Source organism: Panthera onca, chromosome A1 (assembly GCF_046562875.1).
Source record: "Panthera onca isolate mPanOnc1 chromosome A1, mPanOnc1 haplotype 2, whole genome shotgun sequence".
In the NCBI taxonomy this organism is placed as follows: Eukaryota; Metazoa; Chordata; class Mammalia; order Carnivora; family Felidae; genus Panthera; species Panthera onca.
In genome coordinates, this window is record NC_138339.1 from 239565756 (window position 1) to 239579203 (window position 13448).

Sequence of the window (13448 nt, forward strand, 5' to 3'; positions counted from 1 at the left end):
CAAAGTCTGATGTTAAATACTTTTTGCACTGAGCTGTGCTGCTGTCCCAAAAACTTACGGAACTTCTCTTAAAACCAATTAACCATACCTTTGTATTCTACATTTAAAACCTCGTTCAACCACAATAAAACACCGTATTTAAATTTTTTTTTTAACTAAAACAAAGTCATTCAACCTGATTTTGGGCTATTAACTAAAGCTAATAATTAGTCCACAGATAAGAATAGTCAATCCTTCTGGCAAGAGCGAATATTTGCCAACACTAATTCAAAGCCACAAGGTAAAATATATGATGGTAAGACTAAAGGAGGTACACGTTGAAAATTACTAGACAAAAGCAGTATTACTGAAATATAGAGTCTTACAAAAATACAATTCAGATGAACTGGTATGTTTATATGATAAACACAAATAGTCTCATTAGAAATCAAACATACGGAAAAGCGATAGGTGCAACTTGTATTTGAGCTGTCTTCTGAGTGGTTATACAATCATCATAACTAGTTAGATCAAGTATCACGTGTCGTGTTGCAAAATAATTGTATCCACCTTTCTACCTGGTGTTGAGATTATTTCTCCTCATCATACCCCAAAGCATTCAGTACAATATGATATTAAAAGGCCTTAAAATATTCCACGGATAGATGACTGATAAATAGACATCGGGGAAGGTAACAAGCAGGCCAAAAATAACAAAATGGGTAAATTGCATGGACAAATTTCATGAGCGCCACAGGATTTTAGAAAATAAAGGTAGTAAGTTGAAGGGAAAATAACCAAAACAAATAACTAACATCCACATCAAAGAAAGAAAAAAACTTTCTTAGCATGCAACAAACAGAAGAGGTATTAAAAAAAACAGAGCTGTTTATGTGCCAGGAATGTATGTTATATGCATTCTGGTACTGTAAAAAAGTAACCAATGCTGTCTACTCCTCATTTACTTAAGTCTCATATTACTTTAACATAAGTCCTAAGTTTTACTTTTCAAAGTAGAAATCAACTCCTTCTTCAACATCTGACAGACTGCAAAAGGAAATACTTATCAACAGCAAAAGAACAGTAACAAGGAACAAAAAATAGCTGCAAACCTATTAAATCTAATTATGACTCTCCCAATGTGACAAAGAGGAGAATGCTGGTTTTTGTTTGAAATGACAAAATATTTTCCTGAGGCCTATATGATAATTTAAATTTTTATAATGGGGAAAGGATAAAAGAAAACATCAATAAAACAATGAAAGAAAAAAAGAATGTTTAAAATCTGGCACCACAGTACAAATTAGGAATACTAAAATTATCAGGACACTTGCCATTAGATCACAGGATTATAGAGAGATAAAGCCAAGTAGCTCTCAGTAGATGTTTGTACAAGACCTGCATGTAGCAGCACCCATAAAGATTTCTTTTACCAATATAAATGAAGTACGACCATCTAATCTAATCTCAGATTAGATTTTTGTTTTAACTTATTAGAAACATCCTTCAAGTTGACAATAATTTTATTGGCAGAATGGTTAAGTAATTAGTAAGTTTTAAGACGTACCAATAAAAAGTAGACCAGTTGAATTGGGTCAAGTAAACAAGGAGCTAAGCAACTGGTCCACACTGACAAATACTTTTATCTGAAGAGAATGAGAAAGTACTATCAGAAAGATAGAATCATTAATATTGAAAATATTTTAACACAGCCACTTTCACAGCCACCACTACATCAAAAATAAAAGGACTCACTTCATGAAAGAACATTAGCAAAAAAAAGGATATCCGTTCATGCCATGTTTTCTGTTTTATATGTAAACAATCAAAATAATCATATTTAAGTTTCATTCATCCTATAAATTATACATTGAGTGATTTTTAAAATAAAATTAACTGTAACAAATTCACCATTATTATATTCCTCATTCGGGCATGGGAGAAAATAAACCTACATATAAATTCAGTGTAAAAGAATTAAGGCAGAACTAATTAAAACGAGATACTGGTAAGGCAAAAGGTAAATATAATGGGGAGTTTATGGCAGATTGGTTCATTTTCACTATACTCATTGAAAAATGGTGCCTTACATTTCAAGTTTAACCAATTCCATATGCACACCAAAATTAATCATCACATGATTTTAAAACTTCCCTTTAATTTTTCCTTTTACATGTTAATTAATACATTTCTTTGACTACATTTTGACCAAGTCGGTGAACCACGTGGGAAGGTACTCAAGAGATAAAGGTTCAATCTACTTCACACTGAGGGCACTCTATGAAATGTCCCATAGGATTCAAAAATGTCAATGTCATGAAAGACAAAGACTAGGGAACTATTTCAGATTAAAGCAGACGGGACTTCCACTCCAGCCACGATGGGAGTATCAGAGGCTGGATTTGACCTCCCACTTTTAAAAACTAGAAAACTATACCAAATATATGAAACAATGGCTTTTAAACATTCCACAAAACAGAATATAACTCATTATGTAGAAATTAAAAAAATCAAGCTGTGGAAACAGATCTAGAAATGACAGCTATGAAAATAGTAGGCAAAATGTTAAAAGCGCTATGATAAATATGCTGATATATTCAAGAAATCGGTAGAGGAAAACACGAACATAATGAGGCAAGGAATAGAAGATATAAAAAAGACCCATATGGAACTTCCAGAGATGAGAAATACAAGAGCTAAGATGTAAAACACACCACATGGGACTAACATTTGATTAGAAAAGATTAGTAAAATTAAAGACACAGTAAACACTGTCCAAAATGAAGAAGAAAAAAAAGAAAGAAAACCAATAAATACAAGAGCCACACGGACCATGGAACAATAGCAGGAAATCTAATATATCTGGAAGTCGGGTCTCAGAAGAAGAGGGAGGGAAAAAGATACACATTTTTAGAGAAATAATGAATGGCCTATGATCCTAGACTTGATCCTAAACAAGAAATAATTGTTTTTCATTTACATAAGGGACATCGATATTTTAAAATTCAAATAAGGTCTATAGATTAATCATATAGCAGCATTATCTCAATATGAAATTCCTTGTACTACAGTTACTATTAGTTGTATACATTTATCATTCACATATTAATTTATACACCAACTTATTCATCTGGATTAAGGAATATGAATTTGGAAATTTTTATGAAATAAAGGGTTTGTAATATCTTTGAAGTAGGCACAAAAGGGCCTTTTATACCTTAAATTTAAGTGCCTATTGTAGACAAGGTACTGTGCCTAAATTTTATCTGGAAATACTTTTTCATAACAAATACCTAAAAGCAAACAAGCATACCACAAGAAAATACATGTAAAGTTTAGTGAAATAAAGTTTGCCTACAATAACATAAGAAAACGATCATCATCTGACATATTTTAAGTTCATAAATTTTAACATAATACTTTAAAATGCCCGTGATTTTTCAGATACGTAATAAAGACAGTAAAGCAGTATAGGGAATTATCAAGGGCTTAACCAGAGCCACATTCCTGCTTACCTCAGGCTGCATTAAGAAAGAGTCCTGCATGTGATCTCGAACCTCCTTCAGGAAGCTTGGATGGCTACCTACCTGAAAAAAGATTTTAAGACTTTATAGGAAAAAAACCTCATTTGATAATAAAATAATACAATAACAGGTAACAAATTATCGACAGACCCTTAGACTTGACTTGCCTCTATTGTGACATAGCCAAAAAGAAAAATTACTTATTTCTCTTAGGCGACAATGTATTGTAAGATCTCATTACAGCCTCTGGTACCTCAAAGCATTCTAAATGAAGTGATTTGGAAAGTATGTAGTTACAGTTTTCATAATCGGCAAATGGGTTGTTTTGGAAACTCTTTTCAGAACACGTGACAGCTTACAGCACATATGAATTTACACCTTTATTCCTTGCAGAAAAGCATCCTGCTTTCCATTAAAATCAAAATACTATGCAAGAAAATGGAAAATAAAATACTGGAAGAGAAGTGTTAAGTATCCTACAATCTCCGCTGCCAGGATCTAAATGATTAATTACCTGTATCAGTATATTCCAGAAACTAATTCACCAAGGGGGGCATAAACAACAATGGTAGCCAAGTTAAAATGTTAGAGACAAAGGTCAAAAGGGGAGGGGAAGGCAAGGATAAGATCACCACTCAATTTCAGTTTCCCCAGGCTATAGGAAGAGACATTCACTACAGCATCATGTGTAGGGCTCTCCAAAAATGTCTGTGTCCTTTTATCAAGTAACACGGTATGCATGGATTTCCATTTGCTTACTTGTGAATTATCAACATGCAATATATGAATTAAACATGAAAATGATATTTTACAGAATGAAAGACGAAACATTTTTTAAATAATTTTTATTTCATTTAACGACAGTATAAAGAGTATTTTCTATACCCACTAGAATAGGATCACTTGGTGTCAATAGAGGCTAGGTGAAGAGCAGTGAGAAGATATTCCTACTCTTCCCAGTTAGGGTGGATCCGCCAGAGCCCAGAGGGGAGCCAGAACTCCCACTCTCTTCTCCAAGGTAGCAAGGAGCTCTTCCCACCTCATGGGTGTCAACAGAGGCCAAGTGGAGAGCCTGGATTTCTGCCTGCACCTGGCAATACTGAGGCCTTCACACTCCTGCCACAGCAGTGTCAAATAAAGCCAGCTAAAGCAGAATGTTTAAATAAGACCCAGAATATAACAACATAATACCCCAAATTTCCAGGCTTCTAACAAAATCAACCAATCAATCGATCGATCGATCGATCAATCATGAATCCTACCCAAAACCACAAAAACAACAATTTAAATGGAAAAGGATAATTAGTAGATGCTAACATAGAAAGTACAGAAACGTTAGAATTATATGACAAAGATTTTTTAAATATTTACAGAGAGAGGGAGAATCTCAAGCAGATTCAGTGCTGTCAGCACAGAGCCCAATGCAGGGCTTGATCATATGAACCACAAGATCAGGAAATCAGGAAATCAGCTGAAATCAGGAGTCAGACACTCAACCCACTGAGCCACCAAGGTGCCCCAACAGCCATGATAAAAATGCTTCAATAAAGAATAAAAATATTTAGCAATGAAAAAATAGAAATTCTCATCAAAAGAGAAGAAGATATAAAGAACCAAATGGAAATTCTAGAATGAAAAAAACTATTAACAGACATTTTAAAAATCAATGGATATATAAGATATGTCAAAAGAACACAGGAATCAAGTGAAAATGCTCCCAATGGCCAAAGCTAGAAAATTTTGATTAACAAAAGAAACCCATATTTTATTATAGCCCCAAATTATAAAATACCCACTGATGTGATAACACTGGGGTTTAGCAGCAAACAGTCAACAAAGAATTCTTGAGGTGTCTTTGGTGCAAAAGGGGTGTTTTTGTTTGTTTGTTTTTTTAATGTTTATTTATTTTGAGAGAGAGAGAGAGAGAGAGAGAGAGAGAGAAAGCAAGAGCAGGAACAGGGAACAGTAAAGACAGAGGGAGAGAAGAATTCCAAGCAGACAACGCTCTGTCAGCGTGGAGCCTGAAACAGGGCTCAATTTCACAAACCACGAGATCATCACTTGAGCCAAAATCAAGAGTTCGGATGCTTAACCAACTGAGCTGCCCAAGCACCCCTAAAAAGTTGGTTTTATTAAAGCACAGGGATAGGACCCGAGGGCAGAAAGAGCTGCACTGCGGTTGTGAGGAGTGGCTGATTATACACTTTCAAGCTGGGAGGGAGTTAGGGATAGCATAAGACTCTAAGTTTGGAAGCAAGGTTTCTGGAACCTTGAGGGGCTAGTAGCCAGCTGTTGTTAGGAAAAGGTCATTTACTATGGTCTAGTAAAACCTTAGTCAGGAGACCTTTCAGATAAATATCATGGAGACATAAGCTTGGAGGATGATTACTAACATACATCTTGGGGGTAGAGATAAAAGGAAGCTTCCAAAGGAATTTTTACATGTTAAAGGAGACTTCTAGGATCCTGGAGGCAGGCTAATGTTAAGCTAAAGTATTAATATTGAGTCAGTTGAATTCCTAGAGGAAGGTCACTCTGCCTGTCTCAAGGACTTGTCAATGGGCTGTAAACTATAAAGAAACTGAATTGTTTTTCTTTTGCCTTTTGTTGCCATGTGATCCAGGAGTCCCTACTGATATTAATAAATGACTGAATAAAGTAATAAATGTAAGAGAAAAGACAAATCTCTTATGCAGAAAAAGCCCTAGTAACTGTATACTCCACCCTAAAGGAGACAGTGACTTCATTTTCAAGAATACAACATGGAAATGGGAGGAGGCGGGCTTTACAACGGAGAATCCTGACAAATGCTACTGCAGCAAGGTGATAAACATCAACTTCAGCAGTCATTTTAAATCATGTTGATAGGTGTACCCTTATGATACGCTGAAAACGTCAAAACTGTAAAAGGTAGGGGCGCCTGGATGGCGCAGTCGGTTAAGCGTCCGACTTCAGCCAGGTCACGATCTCGCGGTCTGTGAGTTCGAGCCCCGCGTCAGGCTCTGGGCTGATGGCTCAGAGCCTGGAGCCTGTTTCCGATTCTGTGTCTCCCTCTCTCTCTGCCCCTCCCCCGTTCATGCTCTGTCTCTCTCTGTCCCAAAAATAAATAAAAAACGTTGAAAAAAAAAAAAATTAAAAAAAAAAAACTGTAAAAGGTAAACACATCTGTGACATTCCTCCTAAAAACCTACAGCTACAATCTAATGATGAGAAAACATCAAATTCCAAAAGAAAGGCATTTTACAATACACCTAAATCCTAAAAACTGTCAAGGCCATTAAAAACAAAACTATGAGAAAATGTCACAACCAAGACTACCCTAAGGTTTCATGATTACTGAGTATAATGTGGTATTCTAGATACGATCCTAGAACAGAAAAAAGACATTATATAAAAGTTAAGGAAATCCATGGGCACCTGGATGGGTGGGCCAGTTAAGCATCCGACTTCAGCTCAGTTCATGATCTCACGGTCCATGAGTTCAAGCCCTGCATTGGGCTCTGTGCTAACAGCTCAGAGCCTGGAGCTTGCTTCAAGATTCTGTCTCCCTCTCTCTCTGCCCCTCCTCTGCTCATACTCTATCTCTCTCAAAAATAAATAAACTTTTTTTTTTTAAAGTGAAGGAAATCCAAATAAACTATGGACTTTTCATAATGCCAGTTCAGTAAATGTAACAAATATTATCTTACTAATTTAAGGTGTCAACAGAAGACCTTACCATGAGAACACTGTACTATCTTCCTCATTTTTCTATAACACTAAAACCATTCTAAAAAAAATTATTAGTAAACAACAAGAAAAAAACAACAAATAGCAGAACAAAGACAGAGGAAAGAAGCAGTGAAGGAAAATACAGAAATTATCCAATCTGAATAGAAAGAAAACAGGCTTGGATGGAAAAAATAAAAAAGAACAGAGCCTCAGGGATCTGTAAGACTGTAACAAATATTTAACTTTCATATCACTAGAGTCCTGGAAGGAGAGGAAAAAGAGGATAAGGCTGAAAAAGTTCTCAAAAAAATGTCTGAAAACACTGCAAACTAGGCAGAAGATATAAGCCTACAGATAGAAGCTGAGCAAACCCCAAGAAGGATAAACTGAAGGAATCACAATATATCACAGTCAAATTTCTGAAAAATTTTAAATAATATTAAAATTTGGATAAAAATAAAAGCAAAGGAAAAAAATCTTAAAACCAGCAACAGAAACGACACAGCTATAGGAGAAATACAACTGGAATTACAACCTAGAAGGACAGAAAACTTTCAGTCAACAGACCCTCCACTCAATCCAAACACCACAGGAGCAATGTGGCACCAACCCCACCCACACTAGAAAGGACAAGTAGAAAGCCTAGACTCCACCTTTGCCTGGCTATAATGAGGTACCCCATGCCAGCAACCCAGCTAGGGTGACATAAGAAAAGGTCAAGTAGGGAGCCTGAACTTCTTAACCTATCAGAAAGTAACAAGGTACCTTGTCACCTACCCGATGAGAGAACTAGCAGAGTCAAACTTTCACCAGCAGTACTAAGGCCAAAGTTGAAATTAAATATAGTCTAAAGAACAGAAAGAAAATGAAAAAAAAAAAAAAAAAAAAAAGTGAACAAAGTCTAAAGAACCTATAGGACAAATTAAGCAGACCAACATGTACATTATGACAGCTCCAAAAGAATAGAGAGAACAAGCAAATTTTAACAATGGCTGAAAACTTCATAAATTTGATGATCGGAAAGAAATCCACAAACCTGAAAAGCACAACAAATTATAAGTAGGATAAACTCAAAAAGACACACAACAGTACAAATTATAATCAAACTGTTGAAAGACACAGAGAATCTTCAGTAGCAAGAGACAAGCTACTTATCAAGTACAAAGAAACCTCAGTAAGATTTTCCACCAATTTCTTATCAGAGACCATGGAAGCCAAAAGGACATATATAAAATGCTGAAAGAAAAAAAACTTTCAAACAAAAATACTATACCCGGCAAAACTGTTATCCAAACATGAAGGACAAATAAAGACATATCAAATAAAAAACTGAGGGAATTTGTTACCACTAGACCTACTCTAAAGAATTGTTAAAGACAGTCAAAGATTTAGGCTGAAATGGAAAGGAAACTAGACAGTAACAGAGTAAACAAATAAGACTCTTTAGCAGGGGCGCCTGGGTGGCTCAGTCGGTTGAGCGGCCGACTTCGGCTCAGGTCATAATCTCACGGTCTGTGAGTTCGAGTCCCATGTAGGGCTCTGTGCTGACAGCTGGGAGCCTGGAGCCTGCTTCAGATTCTGTGTCTCCCTCTCTCTGACCCTCCCCCGTTCATGCTCTGTCTCTCTCTGTCTCAAAAATAAATAAACGTTAAAAAAAAATTTAAAAAAAAAATAACTACATGGGCAAATATAAAACGTAGTACTGGAGTACTTTAGCTTATAAATCCACTTTTTACTTCCTACATGATTTTAAGGACGAATGTACAAAACATAATTGTAAACCTGTTATTGTGCAAACAATGTTTAAGATGTAATTTATTGTAACATAAATGGGGCTGGAGCTATACAGGAGCAGGAGCAGAGTTCCTTTTTTTTTATTATTATTATTATTTTTTTAAGTTTATGAGAAAGGGGGGTGGGCGGAGGGAAGGAGAGAGGAAGAGAATCCCAAGCAGGCTCCACACTGGCAGCTCAGAGCCCAACGTGGGGCTTAAACTCACAAACTGCAAGATCATGACCTGAGATGAAACCAAGAGTCAGACACTTAACTGTGCCACCCAGAAGCCCCTACAGGAGCAGAGTTCTTAAATGCCAATTAAGTTGTTACCAGCTTAAATTAGATATAAATTTAAGAGGTTAAACGTTAAGCAAATTCAGCAGCATACTGCAAGTATTATACAACACAGTCAAGTGGGGTTTATCCTAGTAATGCAAAGAGTGGTTCAACGTAAAATAATGAATGTAATAAACCACATGGATATAATGAAGGTAAAAACCACATGATAATCAAATGGTAGAGAAGTTTGACAAAATCCAACATACTTTTATGACTAAAACACTCAACAAACTAAGTAAGAATATTAGAAAAGTACTGCGACATAATAAATGCCATGTATGAACAACCCACAACTAGCATCAGACTCAATGGTCAAAGACAGATGGCTTTTCTTCCAAGATTAGAAGCAAAACAAGGATACTCAATTTCGTCACTTCTTCTAGTCAATAGTGAAAGTTCTAGCCAAAACATTTAGGAAAAAGAAATAAAAGACAACCAAATTAGAAACAAAGAGGTAAAACTACTGCTATTTGCACATAACATAACTAGATGGGAAAAATTCCAAAGGATCCACAATAAAGCTACTAGAGCTAAAAAACAAATTCAACAAAGTTGCAGGGTACAAGATCAACACTTAAATATCACTTGTATTTCTAAACACTAGCAATGTACAATCTGAAAGGGAAGTTAATAAAGCAATTACATTAACAATTGTGTTAAAAACGAAATGCCTAGAAATAAATATACCCAAGAAAATGGAAGACTTGTACACTGAAAACTATGAAAAAACTGCTAAGAGAAATTAAGAAAGGTCTAAATAAATAGGAAGACAACCCATATCCACAGCCAGGAAGATTTAACACTGTTGAAATGTCAATAGTACCCAAAGCAATCTACAGGTTCAATGCAATCACTATCAAAATTCTAATAGCCTTTTCTGGAGAAATGGAAAAGCTAATCCTCCAATTCACATAACATTGCAATGAGTCTAGAATATCCAAACAATCTCTAAAGAACAACAAAGTTGGAAGACTCATTTCCTAATTTCAAAACTTACTACACAGTTATCATAATAGTGTGGCTCTTGCATAAGAACAGACACGTAGATGAATGGAATATCCAATGAGAGTCCAGAAATAAACCTACTCATCTATGGCCAATTAATATTTCACAAGTATAATAAGTCCATTCCATGGGAGAAACAATACTCTTTTCAACAGATGATGATGCTGGGACAACTGGATTTCCACATACAAAAGAAAGAAGCTGGATGCCTGTCTCATATCCTAAACAAAAATTAATTCAAAATGGACCAAAGACCTAAATAGGAGTTAAAACCATAAACGTCTTGAAGAAAACATAGGGATAAACCATCTTAACTTTTGATTTTACAAACAAATTCTTAGGTATGGACCAAAAACATAATCAACAAGGAAAAAAGAGGTTAACTGGACTTTATTAACATCAAAATTTTTGTACATTTAGATGACATTATCAAAAAAGCAGAAAGGCAACACACAGGAGACAACATCTGCAACCATATGTCAAATAAGGGATTAATATTTGGAACATATAAAAAACTACTACAATTGAAAAATAAAAGGAAAAACAAGGCAATTCAATCAACACAGGCAAAGGACTTCAATACTTTCAAAGATACACAAATTGTCCATAAGCACATGGAAATATGCTCTACAGCATTAGTAATCACAGAAATGCAAATGAGAACCACAGAGATACCACCCCACACCTACTGAGATGATTATAATAAAACACAAATGTTTAAGTGAAATAAACCAGACACAAAAGGACAAAGTAATGTATGATTTCAAGTATATGGAATATCTAGAATAGGCAAATTCATAAAGACACAAAGAAGATTAGAGATTACCAGGGATCAGGGAGGTAGGAGAAAATGAGGAGTTACTGGCTTGTCACTTTCTGTTTGAGTCATTGAAAAGTTTTGAAAATAGAGGCAATGGTTGCACATTATGAATGCAATTAATGCCACTAAACTGTATACTTAAAAATGTTTCAGAACAATTGGAAATTCGGTTATATATATTTATCACAATTTTAAAAAAATTTAAAGTTATTTTACACCTTTTTTATGCTCTGGAATGATTTAAAATAGCACTCAGATTACCTAGTTTAAATCTGATGGAATTTTCCTATGAAACCATCTCAGTCTGTTTCTCCTTGTGGGTTAGTTCACTGATAACTATCTCTATTTCTTCTAGGGAGATTCTCTGCTTTACTGTATCATCTGGAGTCAATTTAGGTAAATTAGATTTTCACACACACAAAAAAATTATTTTCACAGAAAATTACTCAGTCTGGGTTGTCAGTATTTTTATATAAAGCTGCACACAAAGTAGTCCCTTATGACTGATTTTCTTCAACTTCCTCTGTTTTGATGCTTCAGTCTACTTTGTCACTTATTTTTGTGAATTTACCCATTTTTTAAGCCTCTTTTCCTGATTAGATTGATGATCAGTTGGTCTAGTTTTTCACAGACCTGATTTATCATAGAAACAGTATTCTGAATTATTTTGGTACTGTTTTTATTTCTTAACTCATTAATTTCTACTTTTACCTTTATTTATTTCTTCTCCTTTTAGTTTGTTCTTTTTACAACTTTTTGAGTTGAATATTTAATTCATTTATTTTCATTTTTATTGTTTTAAGCATTAAGGATTTGAATTTTACTCAAGCATTTTTTAAAATAAATATCCTAGGGGCGCCTGGGTGGCTCAGTCGGTTAAGCGTCCGACTTCAGCTCAGGTCATGATCTCGCGGTCCGTGAGTTCAAGCCCCGTGTCGGGCTCTGGGCTGATGGCTCAGAGCCTGGAGCCTGCTTCGGATTCTGTGTCTCCCTCTCTCTCTCTGCCCCTCCCCCATTCATGCTCTGTCTCTCTCTGTCTCAAAAATAAATAAAACGTTAAAAAAATTAAAAAATAAATAAATAAATAAATAAATAAATAAAATAAAATAAATATCCTATTGATATCTTAAAGAATGCATCCCCCCAAAAATTAAACATGATGTCACTTATGAATACTAATGGGAAAATACTAAATAAAATATTAACAGTTCCAACTAAACATTTAAAATATAACAATGACCTGGTATGGTTTATACTAGCAATGCAAGAATGGTTACATGGTTTAGGAAATTCATTACAAAAAGTCACATATTAATAGATTTAAAGGAGGGAAGAAATCACATAACACTTCCATAGACACTGAAAACCTTCAAAACTCAACATTCATTTTCGGTGAAATACTTAATAAAACAAAAATCAGTGGGTACTTCTTTAATATATTTAATATATATTGACCTCAACCCTAAAGCCAAATAATTTAATGAGGAAATACCAAAGGCATTCCCACTGGAAAAACAAAAAGATACTTCCACTCTTTATAACTCTACTGGAGTTATTAGGAAACCCATTATGCAAGACAAAATAATAATGAGAATAAGAAATGTAAAGGAAGATCTAAACTTTCTCTACTTGCAGATGATATGATGACTTAGTCAAAAATCCAAGAAAATCAACCAATAAGGATGATTTAGACAGCAGCTATTTAAAATCAATTTAAAAATATATGTAGGCATACATATATGTACATACATATATGCACATATACATATACACACACAATAATGGAAGAGAAAACCTCATTTAAAATAGTAACAAAAAGATAAAATATTTATGAATAAGTTCTGATCTAACAGAATGAAATCCCTTGTTCTATAATGGGATATTTTGACATAAAGATGCTGATTCTCAATGACAGTCATTTGGATGGAAAAAATATTTGACCCATAATTTAACAATATACCAGAATAAATTCCCTTACATGCATTAAAGATTTAAATATTAAAATGAAGGCTTGCAAACATTAGAAAGAAAATAAGAAAAGCATTCCTTTATAGTCTGGGAGTAAGGAGAGTATGTGAAACAAAATCCAGAAACAATAAAAAGAAAAAAAAAACTGTTAAATTTGAAAATAATTAAAAATTTTACATTACGGGTGCCTGGGTGGCTCAGGTCATGATCTCACAATCGTTGAGATTGAGCCCCAACCTGGGGCTCCAGAATGAGTGGGGCCTGCTTGGGATTTTCTCTCTCCCTCTCACTCTGCCCCTCCCTGCTCACTCTCTAGCTCTCTCAA

General features: G+C 34.8%; 1 protein-coding gene across 8 annotated transcripts in view; it reads right to left on the reverse strand.

Annotated features, from left to right (window-relative positions):
• Positions 1-13448, reverse strand: part of ZMYM2 (zinc finger MYM-type containing 2) — a 103386-nt gene that overhangs the window by 46310 nt on the left and 43628 nt on the right. For 7 of the 8 annotated variants that reach the window (XM_078449159.1, XM_078449148.1, XM_078449168.1 and 4 more), the window contains one exon: positions 3495-3566. In XM_078449159.1, coding sequence (XP_078305285.1) covers positions 3495-3566 — 72 coding nt within the window. Of the gene's footprint in view, positions 1-1542; positions 1626-3494; positions 3567-13448 lie in introns of those variants that run through there. The other variant, XM_081795560.1, reaches the window with a different exon arrangement.